Raw genomic sequence first — 23,511 nt, 5'->3', positions numbered from 1 at the left:
ATTTTTACCAACATGCCATCTGCCTGCCCCAAGAAGTTGAGAAAAGAGGAGTTAAGTAATATGCCCAAAGTCACAAATCGAGGCAGTGACAAAGCCAGCCTTCAAATCTATGCCTGCTTGACTCCAACATAATACGACACTGGAGAGGCCATAGCAATATGCTTCCCACAGCAAACAGAGATGTCTCATTATTATGTTTCCTTTGGGTTTTGCTAGGCAAGGCACACTTTGTTTGTCCTTATAGATCAAATCTCTTCCAAATTAATTTTAAAATAATACATAATTTAGTGGATTATTTTAAATTACAGTATTCTCTAACCAAAAAGACAGATAATAACAAAGGTTGGCAAAAGCATGCAGAAATTGGAACTCTCATATACTGCTGGGGGAAATGGAAAGCAGTGCAATTGCTTTTGAAGACCATATGGCTGTTTTTTCTTTATTTATTTTATTATGTTATGTTAGTGTTATGTAGTGTTCCATGATTCATTGTTTGTGTATAACACCCAGTGTGCCATGCAATACGTGCCCTCCTGTTTCTTTAAAGGTTGGACCTAGAGTTACCATTTGACCTAGCAATTCCACACCTAGTTACACACCCACCATATCTGAAAATCTATGTTTGCACAAAAACTTTATGTGAATATTCACAGCAGCACTATTCATCATAGTCAAAGAGTGGAAAAAACCCCAGGACGTCTGGGTGGCTCAGTCGGTTAAGCAGCCGACTCTTGATTTCGGTTCAGGTCATGATCTCAGGGTCCTGGGATGGGGCCCCGTGTAGGGGTCTCCATGCTCAGCGGGGAGTCTCCTTCTCCCTCTGTCCCTACCCCCACTCGTGGATGCTCTTTCTCTAAGATAAATAAATAAATCTTTTTTTTAAAAAAGTCCACCAATTGAAGAACGGACAAACAAAATGTGGTCTATCCACACAATGGGGCATTGTTTGCCAATAAGAAAGAAAGAAATACTGATACGTGGTACCACGTGGATGAACCCTAGAAACACTCTGCTTAGTGAAAGAAACGAGTCACAAAAGATGACATAGTGTGTGGTTCCATTTATATGAAATATCCAGAATAGGCAAATCCAGAGAGACAGAAAGTAGGTCAGGATTGCCAGGGTTGGAATTGGAGATTATAGCTAAAAGTACAAGTGGCTTTTGTGGGTGACAAAAATGTTCTACAACTGATTGTGCTAAGACAGCACAATGTTGTAAATATTCTACAAGCCACTGAACTGTACACCTGACGTGGGTAAGCTGGATGGTATGTGAACACTATCTCAATAAAGCTGTTACACATTTATATTAAAAAACTGCTCCAGGGGCGGCTGGGTGGCTCAGTCATTTAAGCGTCCAACTCATAATTTCAGCTCAGGCCATGATCTCAGGGTCGTGAGATCGAGCCCCACGTTGGGCTTCATGCTGGGTGTGGAGCCTCCATAAGATTCTCTCTCTCCCTCTCAAAAAAAAAAAAAAAATGCCCCATGACAAAAAACAATTATTATGCATATGGTAGGCTCTCCAGAAATCTCTCTTGAATGAATGTGCCAAAGTGTTTTATGACTATTTAAAAATAATACATGTTCATTTAAATTCAAATATGTCTTTCAGGAGTAGATAGATGGCACTTGTTTTGCAACAATGCCCCAGGAAGTGTGCCCAGACTCAACCATCCCTGGAATGGGGTGCTGATGACTTCTGAGGTCTCAGGAGCGCGGAGATGTGGGCCTCAGTGGTGAAAGCTTACCCACAGCCCCATGATGCAGGCATCCCCCTCTGCACCAACAGGACCAACTGCAAGAACCATGCGTGACCCGCCGACAATGAGGGTGCTGCTAAGTGTTAACTGTCTCCCCAAACCCTCAGTGAGCCAAACCCAGAGCAGCAGACCAGCTCCAGGGTGACTCAGGACCACCAGATAATTAACCGTCACTTGGGTCCTGCAATCTGAGAAGATGAACAACAACCTTCCTTTGTGGCTAGAGAAACTCCCTAGAGCAGCTCCTGGTAGCGTTTACTATTTATGACCATATTTGAGCTAGTATGAAAGAGTATGGAAAGAAAAAAAAAAAAGAATAAGCTCCAGAGTAAAAATGGAAACCAATATTCAGGATTGCAGGGGAGGGGACGTGGAAAAAATAAATGTCCGAACTTGAGCTCTAGCTGCCGAATTAGCCTGATATGAACTGTTAAAAGAGCCAAGAAAAAAAGGATACAAATGGTGAGTGTATTGGGGAAGAAACAAGGTAGAGTATTAGTGGATTTAACAGCAAAACAAATTAGCTCAACAGACAAGCTTCTCAGGAGCAGATAAAATCCAGAACCCAGCACTGACTTTCAGGGAACGGTTTTCAAGCCTTCCTCACCAGGGGACAAAAACCTCCCAAGAATAATTTAGAAAGCACATATTTTATGAGCCTTGGACTTGCGAAATGTTTGTTCTGAGGTTCCTTTGCAAAATGGAAGTAGGAATATGGCACAGAATTGGAAAAGATTCATCTGAGGCGTAGAGGCTCTGAGATGCTGTGTACTGAGCTCCTGACTTCACATCTCTGGAGATTCACTAGTATTATTTTGGAAAGGATTCAATCTCATCTACAAAAAAGCACCCCGTGGGAAACGAAATACAACTACAAAAAAACATAGTGGGTACTCCCTATGTAAAGGATAGCTGGGAGTTTTGGGGTCTTTTATTTCATTGCATTTCTAAAACAGCTCCGTGAGACAGATGTGCTACAAATAAGGAAGGAACTGTGGCTCAAGGAAATCAGGCATCTTTCCTGAAGTCATATAACTGGTGAGTGGGGCAGGGAGAGGATGTGCTTCTGAGTCTTCAAACTTTTTTTTTTTAACTTTTTTTTAAAGATTATTTATTTATTTATTTGAGAGAAAGTATAAGCACGGGGAGGGGCAGAGGGAGAGGGAGAAGCAGATTCCCTGCTGAGCGGGGAGCCTAATGTGGGACTCGATTCCAGGACCCTGAGATCATGACCTGAGCCGAAAGCAGACGCTTAACTGACTGAGCCACCCAGATGCCCCGGGTCTTCTTCTTAACCACTCTTATCTCCAATACCCTACACCTTCCCAAAGTAAAGTGGTCATCAATTCGTCCAACCATTGAAGGGCTTCTAGAATGAAAGACTAATGACATTCTGACAGAGATGAAAGATCATCATGAAACTCAGCGGACCAGAGGGAGAATACCAAGAAAGTAATAGGAGGGCTTCAGGCTTTGGAACATCTGCAAGTCGGGGACCCTAAGAGAGGGACTATGTGTGAAATATTAGTCAAAATAAAAAGATCAGTAACTACCATTACATCTAGTCCCCCGAACCCTACAGCTTCTGATTTATTTTGTTGTCTGTTCTTGGTAAAGAGTATACCAGAAGATAAGAATTTGGGGATTTCAGAGTGCAACTTTTCTTAACATTACTCAGTGTCATATTTGAACTGTAAATGTTGAAATCTGCTCTGAGACTGGTCAGTTTTTGCTGTAGCCAATAAATACACAAAATCGAGAAGAAACATACTTGAAATAGCTTTAAACTTCTCTTACACAATTTACAATGATGAGACCATGACAGAAGTTGTTGCTTTTGTCACTGAGCTTTTGTAATCATTCTCTACCATAAATCTTCCATTTGGGTTTTGTGGGACAAGTTTTCCCACTGTTTCTTCCCCAACAAACCCATCTGGTTAAGCTCCAATCATTCCCAATGACATAAGGTCATAAAAGGGGAAACACGCCTGTACTTGAGGGGAGTGCCAAGGAAAAGGACTATCTTGCCCTGGGAACCTGTCTGTAAAGAGCCCGCAGGCTGCAGACATTTCAGAAGGAAATACTGGGTCTCTATCTATGTGTCGTATTGGCCTGTCAGTTACAAGCAGCAAGAATACTGGACAGACAGTCAGGGCCTGTGTTCGAATGCATCCTCTGCCCTGAATTAATGGTAGGTAACCTTCACCAAGGGCTTCTTTCTCTCCTGGCTGCAGGCTGTTACCTGTCTAACGAAGCACTCAGAGTAGATCAGCCCTACAGACCTCTCCAGCTGTCGGACACTTTGGCCCCTGGCTTTTGCCCGTTCTGGTGATTTCCTAGCAAGTACCTGTTTCTTGGTCACCGTGCCATCCACAGGGTCCACATATTCAAAGCAGTCTGTCTTTGCCACACTGTAGACGTGGTTTCCCACGGCGAACTGCTGGCCAATGAAGGACTTGTCCGTGACCAGGGCCTCCAGGTCCCTCATGATGTAATATGTTGTCTTGGGCTCTAGGCCCTCATAGTCAAACCTGGAGAGGGAAGGCAGGACACAGGGTGAAGACAAACCTAATCAGAAAGCCAGCAATGGGGTGGACCTCTCAAGGTCATCTGCTCATTGGTTTTGTTTTCCTGGAAGAACGGCACAGAAAAGCACCCCAACTGGTCCCCACTCTCTTCTACCTGGCCCACATAACCCAGGCCCTAAACAGGAGCCTGAGCGATCATGTAAAAACCACATCAAGTCATGTCCTTTCTTCTAAATCCCTCCCCAAGTGCCCATCAAATTGAGAACAAGACTCTAGCCATAGGCCATAAGGCGCTGTGGGATGGGACCCCACCCACCCCCTTGACTTTGTCCCACTCTCACTCTTGTTCCCTATGCTCCAGCCACACGGGCCTCCTCTCCAATCCCCAGAGACACTTTGCCCTGTCCTGCCTTTGGGCCTTTGCCATTGCTGTCTTTTCCCTCAATCTGGTGTATTCTTCCCCTTGACTACTTGAATACCTGGCACATTCTCTTTTGGCATTTTCCAACTTAGTGTCACTTCCAGAAAGTGACCTTCTCTAACCATCCATTCAAGATGCTTCCTTCTATATCGCCCCCTCTCACATCACTTCTGATACTTTCTTGTGGTAGTCATTCCAATCTGTATTTACTTTGTGTATTTGTTTACTTATTTCTTATCTGCCTTTGCCCACATGAACCACAAGCTCCAGGAGGCCAGAGACCTCATCTGTTTTGTTCTCTGCTGCTTCTAGTAAGTATTTTCTAAGCAGTGGGTTGAAAGATGGGAGGAAGGGAAGGGAGGGAGGGAGGAAGAGAGGAGAGAGAGGAATCAAGGGAGGTGAAGAGAGAAGGAGGAAGGGACCTCAACATACCATAAAACTCTCTTGGAAACTTGGAAGAAATACCACAATTGTTCCATTAAAAAGAAGTCCTCCCAGCAAGAACATCAAATGTAACAATGGGGCTGGGAGGTGATTAGAAAAAAAAAAAGACTAAAAATAACACCTATCTTATTTGTTGTTGTGGGGTTTAAATACCATAATGCATATCAAGTAGTTGGTCCAGTGCCAGACACCATTGCTTAAAGCTATTAATTGATTTTTTAAATTTTATTTATTTATTTATTTGACAGAGAGAGAGCACAAGCAGGGGGAGCCACAGGTAGAGGGAGAGGGAGAAGCAGCTCCCTGACAAGCAGGGAGCCCGATGTGGGTCTTAATTCCAGGACCCTGGGATCATGACCCGAGCCAAAGGCAGATGCTTAATTCACTGAGCCACCCAGGTGCCCCAAAACTATTAATTGATTTTATTCTTAGTCACTACCATAAAGAAACTGTAGAGTCTTTCCCAGTGTCAGTCTTGACCAAGACCAAATGGCATGCCCAGGGGGGTCTCTTTAAGAAGGAAGCCCTCGAGGGGCAGCTGTGCCCAAATGGCTATGGTGGGATCTCACACTGGGCTCTGTGTAACACAGGGACAAGATGTGAGTTCCCAGCCAACTGAAAGAAGGAAGACTTGAATCAGTGTTACTACTTTTTCTTCACCCAAGATCTTTTAAGACTTTTAGTAAACATCAGGGTATTAGCCAAAATGGAAAACATGGAATAATGCCATTTCTAGCAGTGGGTCTCCAGTCCCTGTTTCTCTGTCTTGTAATCTCTCCCTCCTACACAGAGTGCCCTCCCCAGCCTCAGAAACAAAACAACCAGGAACTATCTCAGAACATTCTCCACAGTGGATGTGTTCTGAGCCTAAATTCTCTTTAAAGATAGTTTTAAGGGGGAAGATCAAGACCCAGCTAAGCAGAGAGGGGCAGGAGGATGGGATAAAGGGTTTATTAGGATACAGAGGGGCACTGAAAGAGATTCAGAAGTTGAGGAAATCCACTCACATGACAGATCACGTTCAGTCTATAGCTGAGGTCGTCAGCCCAGCCTGCCCAAATGTTCATCTTCATATACAAGCGGACTTTCCTGGGGTCCCGCCTCCACTACCGCAAACCACTCCCTCTGACCACCACAACACACTTTCAAGGGAGCAAATCTTTCAATGGGGAGTTCCTTCTGGGGTCCACTCACACAAGGAAAATCATCTAGGTTCCCAGATACGACTTCAGGCTCAGAAGTAGTTAAACCAAAACTGTTTGATTATCTCCTCCCCACCAAAAAGAACAGGCTAGAAGTCATTTATTTCATAAGGATCTCTCAAGCTGTTATCTGAGGGAGGCTGAAAAAAGTGTTTACCTTTCATTCTACCTATTCCCTCCTCCCTTTTTCTTTATCTCTGGGATCTTTCTGGACAGAAATCTGAAACATAAGTCAATGTTCTACAAGAATTTAGATCTCCATTGCCTTATATTCTCAAATATGGTATTTGTTATGAAAAAAGTAATTATCATGTAAGCTGTTGGTCACAAAAAAGTGAACTATATTATAAATACACTTATCATATACTATGTCCTCAAAACACTGGCAGAAAGCTAGATAATCATTGCACAAATTATGAGGAACACATCCCTAACTCAAAGTGATCTCACCAAGCCAGAGGTTGGCAATCATATTTTATCAGGTTGGACTTTCTTGGAACAGCTTCATGCAATAGAAAGGTATGTTGTGCCAATTACTTCCCTCATATGACAAAAAGGCCCACAAGAATCGGGATTTTTTGGCACTTGTTAGAAATACTAGTAAGTTAAACAAATGCCCACCTGCCTTCAGAGTATTTTATGATAAAAGGAATCATTTGAGGTGGTTTTCAGGCTATTATAAACTCTGCCTTCTTGACTAAACAGGAAAAAAAAAAAGACCATAATGGCACTGTCAACATTTCCCAGAGCACTGTAATCTTTCTGACAGTAATGAGTACTATCACAGGCTTTCTTATACTCTGATATTTATCTAAGTAAATGACCTCTTAAGAGAAGAAACAATCACCTTATAAGGGAAGTCTAAAGCTTTCTTTCTCTTTCTTAAGCTCTTGAAACATAACCAAACATCCTAAGTAGTTAACTATTCATAAACAAAACGAAGGAGGCACGGTTTCTGTTTTCCATACACAGGGAGTCTCTGAGTATACCCAAGGATGCCCTTGCCCCATCCCCAGGTTCTCCACAGTTAACATCCTTGCCTACCACTGCTCCCCCAAAACTGGGGCTTGGGACTAGGAACACAAACCTAGCATATCTAGGTACACATATCTAGAAGGCAACTATACAGCCAGAAGACTCTACCCCTCACTTATTTCAAAAACAGGAAAGTAATATAGACCCCCAACCCTGAGCGCTTAGCCACTGACCTTTGCCCTTCCTCCCTCCCAGGATAACAGTTCCCTCTTCTGTATCCCCTTTCACAGGGACAAAACTTTACCAAAATCTGGGGCTCCTGAACCACGTGGCCCTTTCGGAGGGCACCTTAGACATTGTTGGACCCTCAGCGGGCAAGTGAGACAGAGGGAAGGTGAGAATTACAAAAGCAGTCCAGCCTGTCACAGCTTTGTCTCTGCCTCCCTCCCTTGATAATTATGGGTGGAGAACTAACAAGGAGAGCCCCGGGTTGGACTATACAACTGTCATGGGCACCAAAGGACTTTGAAGATTCTGCAGTTTAGAGTCCCTCTTGGAATGGCTGCCCACCTTCTAGGCACTGATGAAAAGATTACAGAGGAATGTCACTAGGGGAGGGGAAATTTATGCCTTCCAGTTTGGATGTCCTTGACAGGACCCCCAACCACCTATTAGGGGCTCCAACCCCTGTGTTCCTCAGATCGTCTTGAAAGCTGCTTCCTTCTTAAGGTTCTAGTCCACCACTTTTCTCTAAGAGCAGTTGCCCAGGGTCCCTACCCTTCTCACCTGCAATAATAGTGGCGGCCAAATTTGGCCCAGTGATCTCGGACGATTTCCTCCACACTCTGCTTCCGGGCAGCCAGAATGGAAAGCCAGACCAAGACAGCCCAGAGGCCATCTTTTTCCCGGAGGTGATCAGAGCCTAAGGAAGAAAGAGGTATTCTGCTGAGGAATTGTTCCTGGGGGAAAAGTAAAAGCTAAATGAACTTGAAGACCAGTTAGCAACTGAATATTGAAATGGTTGATATATTTATCCATTGTGATAAATATATGTCCCATAGTATACTTGCATTTCCAAAAGAATCCAACTGAAATTCAAATAACTAAAATAACATCAAAAAATAAAAAATACAATCCTGGAAGTTGTTGAAAGTATCAAAGAGCCAAGCTGACATCACATTTGCCCAATGGTATCATTCATTCAGTCAGTAATTTGGTGATCCTTACAATATACCAAGCACTGGTCTAGGGACTAGGGACACAGCAGTGAAAAAGATAGCTCTTTATTCATAAAGGTTGAATTCAAGTAGGTAGAGACAAGCAACAGAAAAGTAGACAAGAGAACAAGATGCATTAAATTAGGACAAGGGCTATGGAAAAAGTCACAGAGTATGACATCAGCAAAAACTGTATTACCTAGAGTGTGTTGTTTATCTACAAGAGGGCTAGTGGTGGCTTTCCCAAAAGACATGCTCACCTGTGGATGTGACCTTATTTGGGGAAAGAGTCTTGCAGATATAATTAAGGATTCTGAGATGAGATCATCCTGGGTTATCCAGGTAGGGCTTAAATCCAGTGACAAGTGTTCTTCGAAGGAGAGGAGAAATACAAAGGAGCAGGTGACAAAAAGAGACAGAAATTGGAATTATGCTGCCACCAGCCAGGGAATGTATGGAGCCACCAGAAGTTGGAAGAGGCAAGGAAGGATTCTCCCCTAGAGCCTTCAGAGGAAGGCTGCCAACACCTTGATTTTGGACTTCCGGCCTCCAGGACTATGAGAGAATAAATTTCTGTTGTTTTAAGCCACCCAGTTTCTGGTAATTTGTTATGGCAGCCTTAGGAAATGCATACAGTTGTCGTGGTCAGCTCGGTTGAGATGATGACATCGGAGCTGACACATGAGAAGGAGTCGGCCATGCTGAGATGTGGGGACAAAGCATTCCAAGCCAAGAGACAGCAGCCACAAAGTCCCCGATGCAGGAATAAGCTGGGAAACTTAAACCTACAGCTACGCTACAGAAAGAGAGGCAGTCATATTGTGGCGTTCACATGAATGATGAGTGCCAACTGAACTGGTAGGTTTCTGTGCAGAAAGAACCAGAAGGAAGTGTGAGAAGCCCACTTAAGCACCTGTCTGTTGGCCAACGCTAAGCTCTGTCCAACGTGAGTAAAGCCTTGACTACAAGGCACCTGTAGCAGAGTAAGGAACATGGTGTAACAGGAAAAGCATGGGAAGGCTCTGGAACGAGGGTTTGCAGCCAAACTCTGCTACTTTCCATGGGTGTGAGAAGTTGTCGCAAAGTTATCAACCTTTCTGAGCCTCAGCTTCTAATCTGTAAAAGGAGGACACTGTCACCAATCTTGTGGAGTCGTCCTGTCAATTTAAGCGAATTCAGAGGGCAGGCTCTTGAGTCAGTCTGCTCATGTTCAAGTTCTGGCTCAACCACTTCCCTTTGTGTGACTGGGTGTTGTCATCTGCAGCATAGGGACAACGGTGGCTCTTACCCCACAGAGTTCCTGTCAGGATGAAGCGACTAAACATGCCTAGGTATCCAGAGCATGGACTGGATGTCTCAAGTGGTTGCTGGTGCTATTAATCTTATCGTTGGTAATTCACACAACGCACCAACGTGGTGCTGATTCCTTAAGACACACTTTAAGGCAGATTGTTCTCAGTTATTCATATAATGTTATCCTCTGGCCATATCATAGGATATGGCAACATAGCAATAACCATATCATAGGAAAGGGGACTGGGACCAGGGGCTGGACCATCGCTTCTTGCAACAGAGCAATGAGAATGGACAAGAACATTCTTCGGTGTCAGGGCTATGAAACATACACAGAAAATCAAAAAAGGAGACCCAATGTCACAAAGCTATTTAAACCTTGGAAGTGGGATGAAATAATACTTTAGTTAAGTTACACACTTTTGGCAACTTCTCAAGGCAGCTATGAGCCCTTTACTCTTGTCACATGTATGGTGTTAAATGCTTTTCCTCGAAAAGAAAACATACAACCTTGAGAGGGCAGTGAAGATATTTAGAAGGAAAAACAATCAGTTTTTGGTTCTTCCTCTATGCTGATCAATGATCTGCTGATGACACTTTCAGACGTCTGGTTGCCGCTGCCTCTAGGTTGAGAGGACCCCAGGCATTAATCATCACACCATGGGGTGACTCTCGTCTTATCCAGCGAATTCTCCACACTCCTACAAAAATGGAAGAAGCTTGAAAGATGCTGGGCTGGCTCCATGGCTAAGTGCCAAGAAAACAAGTCTAGGAAACCCTGCCCAGTGGGATAATTTCAAAACCTTTTGTCCTTTTATAGCTGAAAAATCACTTTTATTTACTGGCTAGAGAAAAATACTCTTTTGTTTTAAAACATGGGCTTTGCATACCTTGCATTTCCAGCTGGATTGCATTACCTGGAGATAGAACCATTAGATGCTATTAACTCAGTGAAATAAGATGTCATAATTTAGTGGTTGAAGAAACATGAAGTTCTTTTAAGCAGGATTTAAAAAAAACAAAAAACAACACCTCGCCCATTTGTCGCCAACTCCATAGTAGATTGTGAGCTGGCTTGGATATACTTGCCTACAAGCTAAACATCTGCCAAAATTCATAAGGGCCAATGATCTAGTAAAATGAACTGTGCTCTTTACAGCTTTTTGAGGTGGGGATAGATACACCGATGATGTTGCATTTACACACGTTTCCATTGGAAGCTCATAGCATGCTTTGGAGAGGGTTCTGGGGATACAACCCTCCTTTTAATAATTATTTAAAGCAAATGAACTATAATGCCATATAAGTGACAAGTACATTAAACAAGAAATGCAGAAAACACGAAGGTATCAAATGGTTTTCTGAAACCCCACCATAAACAGTAAAAACAGAGGGGAATGCTGTTCACACTATATATTACAGGACTAACATACTTCATATTTATAAATATTTTATGAGTCAATAAGAAAAAGAGACACCCTGATAGAAAACTGTGTGGAAGGGCACAAATTTTCAAGAGAAAAACATTAATAGTTAAAAAACATTTGAGCAAATATTCGTTCTCACTGTGGTCAAATCCATAAAGTGGGATCATATTTGGAGACTGCCAAATTAGCAAAGGTCATTTAGGGGAGGGGGAATACCTAGCGCCAGTAAAGTATTAGTATAAACGTGTACAGTTTGATAGCATAATTTGGTAATAATAATCAATAGTCTTAAAGTATCATCCAGCTTTGAACCCAGCTCTTCTATTTTTTTAACCCTTAGCCATAAGGACATTTACTAAAGTAGCTAAGAGAAGAGAGGAAAATTGGAAAAATAATTGCTGATCGTTAAACATCAGGATAATTGTGGTACATCCATCCAAAAGCTTGTTTAGATGTTTTCATAAATGGAACAAATCAGTTTACCAAGGAAGTATATTCAGTATATTTTTGTAACAAAATATACGTAGATATGTCTATATGTATGTGCACAGGTAAACAACAGGAAGACCACCTAACCACTAACAATATCTCTGAAATGGTAGAATCTCAGGTGTTTTCTTCTTCTGCATTATTTCCAGAAGAAACATGTATTTTTTCATTATAAGACAAAAAGTCTTCGGTGGTGGGTAGAAATTCACATTTGAGGCCATTCAATTCCATTTACCAAAGAGCTAGTTGGAATATTAAAGGGATCATTACCACTTATGAACAGGTGATGAACTTTGAACCTGTCAATCGCCCCATTTCTTCCATTGAGTAATAGCTTTTCAGAGCATAGAGACTGAACATGACCCCCCTTCATGTGAGTCTCACAGGTCTTGGGACTAGGATCAGGAATGTCCTGGAGGGTTTCAGTAACTAACAGCAGTTGAGGCGGGGGAAGAAGGTGTGCAGCTGAGCTGTCAACATTGGCCTTGGGGGAAGCCCGGGAAGCTTACTTGGCAGCCTACCTTTAGCTTCACAGCAAAATGGAATGAAAAGCACGGGGAGTCCCCTCTACTCCCTGTCCTCACACAAATACAACTTCCCCCACTATCAACATTCCCCAGTAGAGTGGGACATTTATTATAACTGTTGAACCTACCCTGACACATTATTATCACCAGAAGACCACAGTTTATGCTAGGGTTCACTCCTGGTGTACAGTTAATGATTTGGACAAACATGGCAAACTACTAATCTTTTTGCCATCTTCATAGTTATGCTTTTTCCAGCTTATCATATAGTTGGACTCACACAGTATGGAAACTTCGCAGTTTGGCTTTTTTCACTTAGTAAAATGCATTTAAGGTTCCTCCATGAATTTTCATAGCTTGATAGCTCATTTCTTTTTAGCATTGAATAATACCAGTGCAATTTTTGAAGCTTGCTTCCTCTGGAATACTGGCCACTTGGTTGGGGACCTTGCCAGGAGATTTTAGCCATATTCCCAAAGCCCAAAGGTACCATTCACCTTGCTTTCCTCCATCCAGCCCAGCCCAAAGCCCGGAGAAGCTTCATTCCCATCCCGATACCAGAAAGAGGGCACTCAGCTCTTCCCCACCACGACTCCAGCAAAAATAGGTACAAAAAAGAGGGTCTTTTTTTTTCTCCTCAGAAATATGCCTATCCTCCCCTCCACCCAAATTTGACTTTGAATTTTCTCAAGTTTTAAAACTGTATGACTTTCAGCTAGGCAGTACACCAGTAAGTATAGTGGCCTCATGAAAGATAAGGGGGAAATAAAGTGCGTACTCAGTCTCAAAGGGATTTTCTTCGAATGGAAATCCCAGCATGGGCAAATCAACTCAATAAAACATGACGCAAGTGCCTAACAGATCAAGTCATCTCAGCTGAGACTCAGATCAGGAATGTCTGAACTTGTCAATTAGGAAAACAGACCTCATTTTGCACCTTTTGCAGGCCCCATGCGGGAACGGGAGTTATGATTCTCAATCCAGGCTGCACATTAGAATCACCTAAAGAACTTATAAAAATACCAAATGCCAACGCCCAGGCCTCATTCCTGACCATTAAAATGCACATATTGCATGGTGCACTGGGTGTTATAGCAAACAATGAATCATGGAACATTACATCAAAAACTAAGGATATACTGTATGGTGACTAACATAACATAATAAAAAATTATTATAAAAAATAATTTAAAAAAATAAAAAAATTTTAAAATTAAAAAAAATAAAATGAGAATTTTTGGCAATGGGACCCGGGCATCTTTTTTTTTTTTTTTTTTTTTTTTTTATGTTCCTCGAGTGATTCTCATGGGCAGCTGGGGTTGAGAGCCATTGCTTTAGGAGAAGAATAATCAAAATAGGTCCATGTTAGGGGCAGATTGCTCAGGGGTAGCGAATTAGGCCTCTTCCTCTTTTTGTCCAAATTTGGTGCTAAATGACCAGTGACCACTGGTCTCTAGTTCAGTGGACGCCACAGGCCCTTCTCAGGTGGGTGGTTCTTGCTGGAGCCAGCGTCAGGATTATGGTTTCTCCCTGCCCTTTTTGTCTGGAAAACTTGCAAGGGTTTTGTCAACTTTGGGGTAACCAACTCGTCCCTGTTTGTCTGGGACCTTCCCGATTATAGCAGTAAAGGTCCCACCCCTCAGAAAACCTCTTAGTCCCAGGCACACCAGCATGGGTGGTCATCTAATAAGGGCCACTCACTCGAATCGGTCCCTGATGGTTTTTAGGGTTCATGTGTGTTTAGCACATACGGTAGCACCACTGTTCCTGGAACAGGAAATGACAGGAGGCATGTGCACTTGCTCTCAGAGGAGGATTACAAAGCGAGAAAAATTCCATTCTTAGAAGAATCGCAGCAAGGCACCAGACACTAGACTCAGCATCTCACACATCCATTGTATTCAATTATCCAATTTATACAACGGCATAGCTCTCTTCACAAAGAGATTGCAGTTAGACCGTTTGTATGAGGTCACACAGCAAAGAAGTGGTGAAAACAAGATTCAAATCTGGGCAGTTTGGCTCTGACATGGACGGACTTCGCTACTACCAGCAAGCCCAGGACCCATGGTGGTCCTCGGAGGCTGCAGGATGACAAGAGAAAATGCCCCAGGTGGCTGGAGCCAAGGCAACCCTCTTGAAGATGTGGGTTACAAATGCACACTTCTTCCTTTGCGCACAAGACAGTCAGGAAAAGTTGCCGATTTCCCTTTACTTCTCTTCTCAGATCAATTCATCCTTCCTGGTAAAAACACAGTTTCCACTGGTTTGCACTGAAATTCTCCCCATTCTTTTTTCACCCACTCAAGACAAGGATTCATCTTTTTTAAATAGTGGACTTAGAAGGGAAAATTGGGAGACACCCCTTGCGGGTGACTCTGAGATTTGAAAACATGCTATAGAATTGTGACAGGTTGGTTTTGGGGTTTTGTGTTTTTCATGTCTCAAATTGCTTACGTTCAGCTTTTTAAATCTTGCCAAAAAGCAAGGTTCATGGAAAAACCGCCACTTTTCCATGCTTAAAAAAAAATGCTTTTTAAAAAACAAATGCCCTAAAATTTTCACCAACTGGAGAACAGATGTATTCTGTATATCAGCAGGTCAGGGTCTATATATCCAGTATAGAAGAGCCAGCTGTCAGCTCAGCAAGGTAGGAGGGCAGTAACTGACCGACGTAGCTCACCCAGTGCTGTGGCCAACGTGGATCCCAATGAATAATACTATGTGGCAACAAATGTCATGGTGATAATGATTATGATGATGATGATGACAGTGTTTGACACGAGTATCCTGCAGGGCATTTGGTTAATATCCTGACCATGGCAACACCCAAAAAGCTCCATGAGGGAAAGGACTGTGTCTGAAATTACTCATCACTCTCTCCTGGCCCTGGCTCGTAGAAGGTGTGCAGTAAATATTCGTTGAATGAATAAATCAATGACTGAGTGGAACTCTAGTATGTAGCTTGATCTCATTCACTGGATTCACTCCTCACTAAGAGTAGCTAGCTAGCTAGAAGCCACTGGAATGTTACATTGGAAAAAAGGTTACAGATCATCCCACTGAATAATAACCCCATTCATCTTATAAATGAGGAAACTGAGGCCCAGAAAAGTTAAGCAATCTGTGTAAGGTGGTTCAACCACGTAGAGGGGAGTCAAGATTGGAGACAGGTTTGTAAAGTCCGGGAGCTCTGCTGTTTACATGACACCATTCTCCCAAGTCCCCTGGCATTCACGCCATTCCCATCTAAAAGAATAACCACAGGGGAGTAAATGCCCCCTCTGCCTGTCCTTAAATGGGGGCAGCAGGCTACCGTGGAGCCAGTGAGATTGGGTTTGAATCCTGACTCTGCCAGTATTACCTTCACCATTGGCTTGACCTTCTTCCTTAAGCTTCAGTGACCTTATCTGGAAAATAAGGGGCCATTATGGTCCTTAATTCACTTCACTGTTGAGAAGTCTCTGTGAAATAATGTCTAGGAGGCCCTAAGCATGGTATCTATCACTTAGGAGGTGCTCGATAAATCATACATATTAGCACTATTTCATTCACACGCGCTCCAAGGCAGTCAAGACATCCATCCAGGAGGAGGTGAGAGCATTAACAATAGGGTGGCCAGCCAGCTGACCCAACTGTCTCACATGAGCACACCAGCACAGGAAGGTAAGGGACAGCGGGACCTCCTAACTCATACATCATTCCCTGTATCTTTGTCACCGGTGCTGATGAAAACAAAACGATTCCTTGAGAACTGCTCCTTGACAGGTCATAAGCTGAGCTGGAAATTGTTCCCATGGGTTGACGGTCTGCACCACAAGGCTGAGGACCTGTCACTCTGTAGTCATTACAGTTCGTTCTCATGGGGTCACCTAGAAACCAGTAGAGAGCAGGTGGGGAAGCCTCCAAGCACAATTTTAGGAGCTGCATCTTAAACACCAAGGGCTGGGTCCCTTGTTAGAAATCCCTTAGTAGACACTGTGGACAAAGAAACCCTTAGTCTGCCTGGGATCCCTTGTCTGTGGCTAAGGACTGTGACTTCCCAGGATTCTCAGTCCCAGAGTGCCCTAGTAAGTGTGGACACAGCCTCCGAGAATCGCTCCTTTGTTTCCGCTCCGCACTCAGGCATCACACACACCGTCCCTCGCCACTTTTCAACAGTCTGGAGGATGAATTGAGGGGTCAATGCACCTGGAACCAGGGAGAGCCCAAGAACAGGATTTTATGTGATGGAGACATTCTTCCCACTCCAGGTGGAGCTCTGTGTCTCAGCACAGGAGTAGAGAGTTTGTGCAGGGTCCAGAAGGGAGTTTTGGTTTTCCAACTTTACGAGGAGGCTCTTGGGGATGTCAGTCATGGCGCCTTGGTGCTCTGGCCTCGCCTAGATTTAATCACACATGTGCACACAGCCTGTCCCGACGAGCCCGGCGGAGAAACTGCTCTCACAGCACTGATAATGCTGCCACCACAGCCTTCTCACACCACATCTGCTACCCAAACGGATTTGCACAAATTGGCCATGAGTAGGAGAAGGAAATGTGGTAGAACCTCAATAATCGGAAATTCTCATGTCCACAGGCCCTTTCTCCCCTAGAGACCGAACCGACATGGAAACAGCCAAATGCAGAGTTAGTGGTCATCTAGATAGGGAACGGACTAAAGTATTCCTGCATTTTACCTTTTTAAAAATGTAAACTACTAAGTAAGATCATTGTATAAGTAAGGGACAGTTAAATCTATACAATATTCGTTCAACAGCAATACTGTGAACCCCATCTTGAGTTAGGATGTGCCTAGGTCACATATGAAATTTAAACAAAGGAGAAAACGTGGCCCTGAAAATGTTATAAGTTATATAACTATTAGGGGAAGTAAAATGTCCTTTCATAAAGCAATTGGAGAATAAGTCAACAATATAAACCATAAAACTACATAGCAGAGAATGTCTGAGTTGAAGGCTGTAAGAATTTAGTACATGGAAAAATCACTAAAGCTAGAACCCAGCCCACCACTGAACATGTGGCTCTTTACAGGTAATTGTCAGCAACCACACACAGAGGAAATAAACAGGTAAAGAAAACAAATTGCAAATACTTAACAGCACTTAACATTTAAAATCTATTCATTAACACAGGTTTTGGGAGGGAGTCTTCCTAGAAGCACTTAGTTAGCTATTAATTTGTGCTGATAATTACATGATGGCTGAAAATATCAAAACTTTAGCTTTAAATTTTATATAACTCTAATTTTACTATAATTCACAACATCCCTCCCCTCTCCCTTCCAAGTGGTTTATATTTGCATGGTTTTATCTTTATAAATCCTCCCAAATCTTGAGATAGAAGTGCCCAGCTCTCCAGAAATATATCCACTCAAAACTGCCCAAAATATAACTACTAATAAGGCAAAGAAGAAATACCAAAATGGAAATTCTTTGTTTCTTCCTTATTTCTTTCCTTCTATCTGTCTACTTTCCATCCATCTTTCCAGGCTTCCTTCCTTTATTTCCTCTTCCTACCTTAACTTCCTTCCATTCCCCCATCCCTCCTTCTATCCTTCCATCCATCCTGCAAACACTTACTCAAGACCTGCCATGTATCAAAGAAACAGAGCTGAACAAAATCGTCATGGTGCCTAGCCTCAGGGTATTTACGATTTCTGCACAGCAAGCAGAAGGATCTAACCAATCTCAAAAATTTGAAATTACTTGTGACATGGAATGCACACATAGGCTGGGTCTTTCCCTTTTGTTCTAGAAACTGGGCAGATGTAAAAATAGCCTACTTCAAGAGCACCGAGCTGTACTCCAAAGTTCACAGTGGAAAAAGATGGTGTGACAATGATGGACAAGTCATGCTGGTGCCAGGAGACCTGGATTCAATTCCAAATCTTCAGAGAGCGATGGACACATACAGAAGGTTTAGCAATGCCCTGGCACAAACTAAGTGCTCATTCAAAGAGATTATCATCATTGTGAAAAATTCAACAGAGAGCACTTTCTTGGAAACAATACACATTATCATGTTGCTTGATTTTATTCAACGAATTTGTATGGCTATTGACATTAGCTTTTTAAGAATATGTGATCAAAGTAATAGTAGTACTCCACGTGATGTTCAAGTTCAGAGCTCATCCAGGCTTTCCCAAACACAGCATTGTTACCTGTAAAGAAGGCAGCTTTGGGCTGTGACAATTCATACATTCCCCAAATGGTATGACTTCTTAGAAAACTGCTGTCAGTGATGGAAACCAGAAGAAATCATCCACCAATGCCAAAGCAACAAACAAAAAACAAAACAAAACTTCAAAATTTTTGGCTTTATAGATCCTAGATTTAGTTGTTTCATATAACCCCTTTTGTGTATGGGAACAAGTCCAGATTCCTTCAAATTTGGAACATTAGAAAAGTAGCCAGAATGCCATTTAGATGAACAGTTTTCTTCTCTTTAGATCTGAGAATTTATAAAACGTTCTTACTCTCTGTAAAGTAGTGTACCAAGGCTCTTCCCAGGAGGTGGGTGACTACCTGGTCCAAGCACAAAAGATGTTCTGGCTTCTTAAGGGACGTTGGTTCTTTGACAGAGCTAGGAATACAGGTTTCCTACTGTCCAGGACCCGGACCTTTCCACAGGAGAGAAGCCTGAACTCTGATCCTCTCGCCGGCTTGTTACCTTGGAAAGTTCTAGGAGCTCAAGAAGCTGGCAAGGGAAACTTCCACTTAGGATATATCTTGCTCGCCTTGGAAAAAAAAGCTTGACATTCTTGAGCCTGAGTCAGACCCATATTTTCAAGCTTTCTTGGCACCAAACGATGCATTCCTAGTTGGTACACAGCTCTATGCCCCAGGGACACAGGAAAAGGCCTCCACTCGAGAAAGCTTGGGTACATTTTAGGAGCACCTCCCCAGTCGCAGAACTAAAACCTTTCCGTCTGTCCACTTTCTCCTCCCTTAGTTAGTTCACTTGCTTCTGAAAACTGTATCTCAAAGTTAATAGGGAGCCCCTGTGATCAGCTGACTTTTACAGATCGGAACTGAGGGTCAGAGAGGCCATCAGGCTTGTTGTAACTGACAGGTACTCATCAGCCTCACATTTCTGGGCCTCTAGACTTCCTGGGCCATACCCCATGGCACCTCAAGGATGCTCTTTCTAGCAATCCTGAAGAAAAAAATATACTGGTTTTCACCAGAGCAGTATTTCCTACTCCTGACTGCATATCAAAATCACACAAGGAGGGGGGGCTGGGTAGCATAGGCAGTTGAGTATCCAATTCTTGGTTTTGGCTCGGGTTGTGATCTCAGGGTCATGAGATCAAGCCCTGCATTGGGCTCCAAGCTCAGTGAGGTGTCTGCTAAAATTTCTCTCTCCCTTTCCTTCTGCCCCTTCCCACACTTCCTTGCACTCTCTCTCTCTCTCTCAAATAAAGAAATAAATCTTTTTTTTAGAAATCATACAATAATACTTATTTAAAATGCAGATTCTCAGGCTCACCCTTCCAGAGACTCCAGGTAAGAGTAGGATAGAATATATGTATTTTTAGCCAGTTTCCCAGGTGATTCTGACATACCAGCTCAGGGCTACTCAGGAACTGGCATTAATAAAACACATAACAGCAGAATGAAGCTACTTTCACCTTAGAAGTCTGAGTGGTCCAGCTCCTCACGCCTTCTAACAGTCCCTTACTGTTGGGTGCCTGAAAGAAGGGATTGGTCATTGCTTTCATCAGAAAGACTGATCAGCACAGCGGAAAACAGCACACAGTGTAGGGCCGGAGACCAGTCATTTAGTTCAACTGTAATGTAATTCAAGTGGGGACCTTTTCCAAGCCCTGGAGCCCTGGGTGAGTCACTCAACTTCTTCTGGGGCTCAGGGGCTTCCTCTGTCAAGTCAGGCTCAGGAGGCAAACGTCACCTGAACCTGAGGAAAGGTCCTCTGCTCCTTAAAAGGAACATGATAAACAAGTATCATGGTGAGAGACTTTTAAAATTCCCTCCTAGGCCAGCCTGCAAGTTGCAATCAGCATCACTGAAAGCAAAGTTTGCTGAAAGGTGTCTGTAAACAGATCCCTAGTTCCGGCTGAAACATGTACCCATGTCTAAGCCAGACAGGTGAAGGGCTTCACACATTGTCCCTTCCTCACTTGTATTTCTGTTACTGCTTCTTGATAATCCCTCCTCTACCCTACTCTATATGTCAGAGGTTAGTAAACTTCGGCCCACAGGCCAAATTCGGACTTAGGCCTATTTTTGTAAATAAATTTTTACTGAAACACAGCCATTCTCATTCACTGATGTATGATCGATGGCTGCATTTGTGCTACAGTCCTAGAGCTGAGTGCAAAAGAGACAGCACGCATCCTCTCCGTCTGCAAAACCCTAAGTATTTACTATCCAGCCCTTTACAGAAAAAGTCTGCTGACCTCCTCTATAGCCAGTCTTTTTCAGACATTTTTGGCCATGATCCACAATAAGCACACTTTACAAGGAGACCTAGTAGACACATAGATACTTACGTGTGTATTTATGTATACATATTTCTTGGAAAAATATTTACCTTTACTAAACTCAATGCGTTCTAAGAGGTTTCTAGTCTATTCATTTTTTTTTCAAAAGCTGTCATGACATTTTATTAATCTCCTGACCTCAAATGAGTCTTGATTCATATTTGGAAAACACTGCTTTAAACAAACTGAACAACTGGCTACTTGCAGCACATGTCCCCTGCTCTCTAACCTCTATTTCTTTCTTGGCATTGCTCCCTCCATCTGGCAGGGCCCAGTCCTTTCATCTCTATGTCTACAAATCCTTCCCATTCTTTAAGAACGAGCCCAGCTTCCATCCCTTTCCTGAAGTCTGCTTTTAACCTCCAGTCCCAAAGCATTTTCTCATCTCCCACCGCATTTTTTCTCTTCCTCTATTATAGAAATTTAATGTTTCTGTGTTGCAGAACAGTCATCTAGGAATCTGTGCATCTTTCTAATGATGTACCCAAAGATCTTGAATTTCTTAAAGGTATGGTCAGAAGCATTTTGTATTCTAAATACCATGCACTACAGTGCCTGGTACTCTGTAAGTACTGATAAAATGTTTATTAAATTAAAGTAAGCACATATTTTTTACTAAGGGTATAATATGGTTTATGCCTGTAATATTTTATCCTTCAATGTTAAAGCCTGTGAATATATGGTATATTGCGAGTGCTCAATAAACGCTTATAAAGACAAAGAGAGAGGGAGGGATAACCTGGGCTTGCCAGTTTCCATTCCAGTTGCTAGACTGTATTATTGGAGAAGGTATCATGGCTTAGACATAAGCACAACTACCAGCCATACATTCTGAGTCTAAACAGTAGCACTTGAGAGATCTTGATATGTTCTCTCCTTTCCCAAGGAAACGAAAATGCACACTATCCCTCCCAGACCATTAACAGAAATGCCACTAGAGTAGGTAAGAGAGGAAAATTCCTCAGAATAAAATTTCTTCAGGAATCCCAATATATCCTGAAATACTGTCATTACAACCAGTTCGAGTGGTTTTACTGCAATCTGTTTAAGCATGACAAACAGGACTTATTCTCAGGAATTCAAGGATGGTTGGATATCAGCAAATCAATCATGATATTTCATGACAGTCATAATAAAAGAGAAAAAAGTATTAGTATATCACTAGATTCTGAAAGGACACATGATAAATCCAGCAGCTGTTCCTACAAGGTTCTAATAAAAATGAAAATAGGAAAAAAATATCTACATAGACCTTATGGAGATTTTACCAACATTAAAAAGCAATCACCAGGGTGCCTGGGTGGCTCAGTCGGTTGAGTGCCTGACTCTTGATTTCCGCTCAGGTCATTATCTCAGGGTCATGAGATGGAGCCCCACATAGGGCTCTGCACTCAGCACAGAGTTTGCTTGAGATTCCCTCTCTCTTTTCCTTTGCCCCCCCAAATGAATAAATAAAATCTTTAAAAAAAATTTTTAAAAGCAATAGCCAAAACAGATGGTAAAATGTTAAATCCATTTCCATTAAAATCATGAATTATCACAATTATTATTTAATATAATTCTGAAGATTGTACCTAATGCAATAAGAATATGACATAAAGGTTAAAAATATTAAAAAAGTAAACATAAAAAATCTTTTAGTCACAGATTATATGACTGCATACCTTTTAAAAATCATAAAAGATTATAGAGTTTTTAGAAAAGAAAATGTGTAATTAATACTAGAATGTGGTAAGGTGGTTGCAAAGGAGAGAAAAGGCATATTAATCGATAGCCTCTCCTTATATAAGAACCAAAGAAATTAGAAAGAAGAATGAGGATATCAACATTAAAATCAAAGCTGTTAAAAGCTCTATAGGACATATGACCCAGTTTCTTCAATTAATAAATTAGAAAGAGAACACGTGAAAGGGAGATATGCAGACTAAAGAGATATCAACCAGTTATAAAGTAAGATGTTTTGGATCCCAATTGAAAAAAATGAACTATTAAGGAAGGGGTGAGAATAGGAGAAAGTATTAAGAAATTACTTTTGATGGGTATTAAGGAGGTCATGTATTGCATGGAGCACTGGGTGTTATACGAAAATAATGAATCAGGGAACACTACATCAAAAACTAATGATGTACTACTGTATGGGGACTAACATAAATAATAATAATAATAATAATAATAATAATAAAGAAATTACTTTTGGCACTCCACTTCTGCCTTTCTGTTTAGGGTGTTAAAATCTATTAAGAGAATGTCTCTCCTATCCCAGTAATAAGAAAAGGACAGGAAACCTATAAAATCATAACTTTTCTTGAACTCATTAGACATATGAGGTCATAAGGCAATAAAAGTAAGTGAATTCCAAAAAGTGACAAGCTCCTTCAAGGAGAAATCAGACACAAAACCATCTCCCCTTTGGCAGATCACAAGAAAAAGAGGATGCTTCCATACAAGTGAAAACTAAGAAGTCACTTAAGAGTTTCAAAAATTCTTAAAGGTCAAGTATAGCCCATCATGTTGGCTTAAAATTGCTTGAAGTCCCAGATACAAGGGACATATTTCCAAGTTATTTCCCAGAAACCTTCACTGGGTGCTCACAGAAAAGACTGGAAACAGAGAGGGAAACCCAGTGGTGCCAGCAGGCAGGCAATGATCAGCTGCTGAGAGACTAGCACGAAGCCCCTCCAGTTCCCCAAACCTTTCTTTCATAGGAAACAAAAGGTTTACAC

The 23,511-nt window shown here is 42.2% G+C and overlaps 1 protein-coding gene across 1 annotated transcript in view; it reads right to left on the bottom strand.

The window, feature by feature from the left end:
* PGM5 (phosphoglucomutase 5) overlaps positions 1-23,511 on the bottom strand; it is a 188,368-nt gene that overhangs the window by 43,284 nt on the left and 121,573 nt on the right. Inside the window, exons 8-9 of the mRNA XM_034646746.1 lie at positions 8,120-8,255; positions 4,111-4,294 (exon numbers count right to left, since the gene is read on the bottom strand). Coding sequence (XP_034502637.1) covers positions 4,111-4,294; positions 8,120-8,255 — 320 coding nt within the window. The remainder of the gene's footprint in view (positions 1-4,110; positions 4,295-8,119; positions 8,256-23,511) is intronic.

This window comes from Ailuropoda melanoleuca, chromosome 17, assembly GCF_002007445.2.
Source record: "Ailuropoda melanoleuca isolate Jingjing chromosome 17, ASM200744v2, whole genome shotgun sequence".
Taxonomy (NCBI): domain Eukaryota; kingdom Metazoa; phylum Chordata; class Mammalia; order Carnivora; family Ursidae; genus Ailuropoda; species Ailuropoda melanoleuca.
Note: the sequence above shows the minus strand (reverse complement) of the source record. Positions and strands in the feature narration are given on the sequence as shown.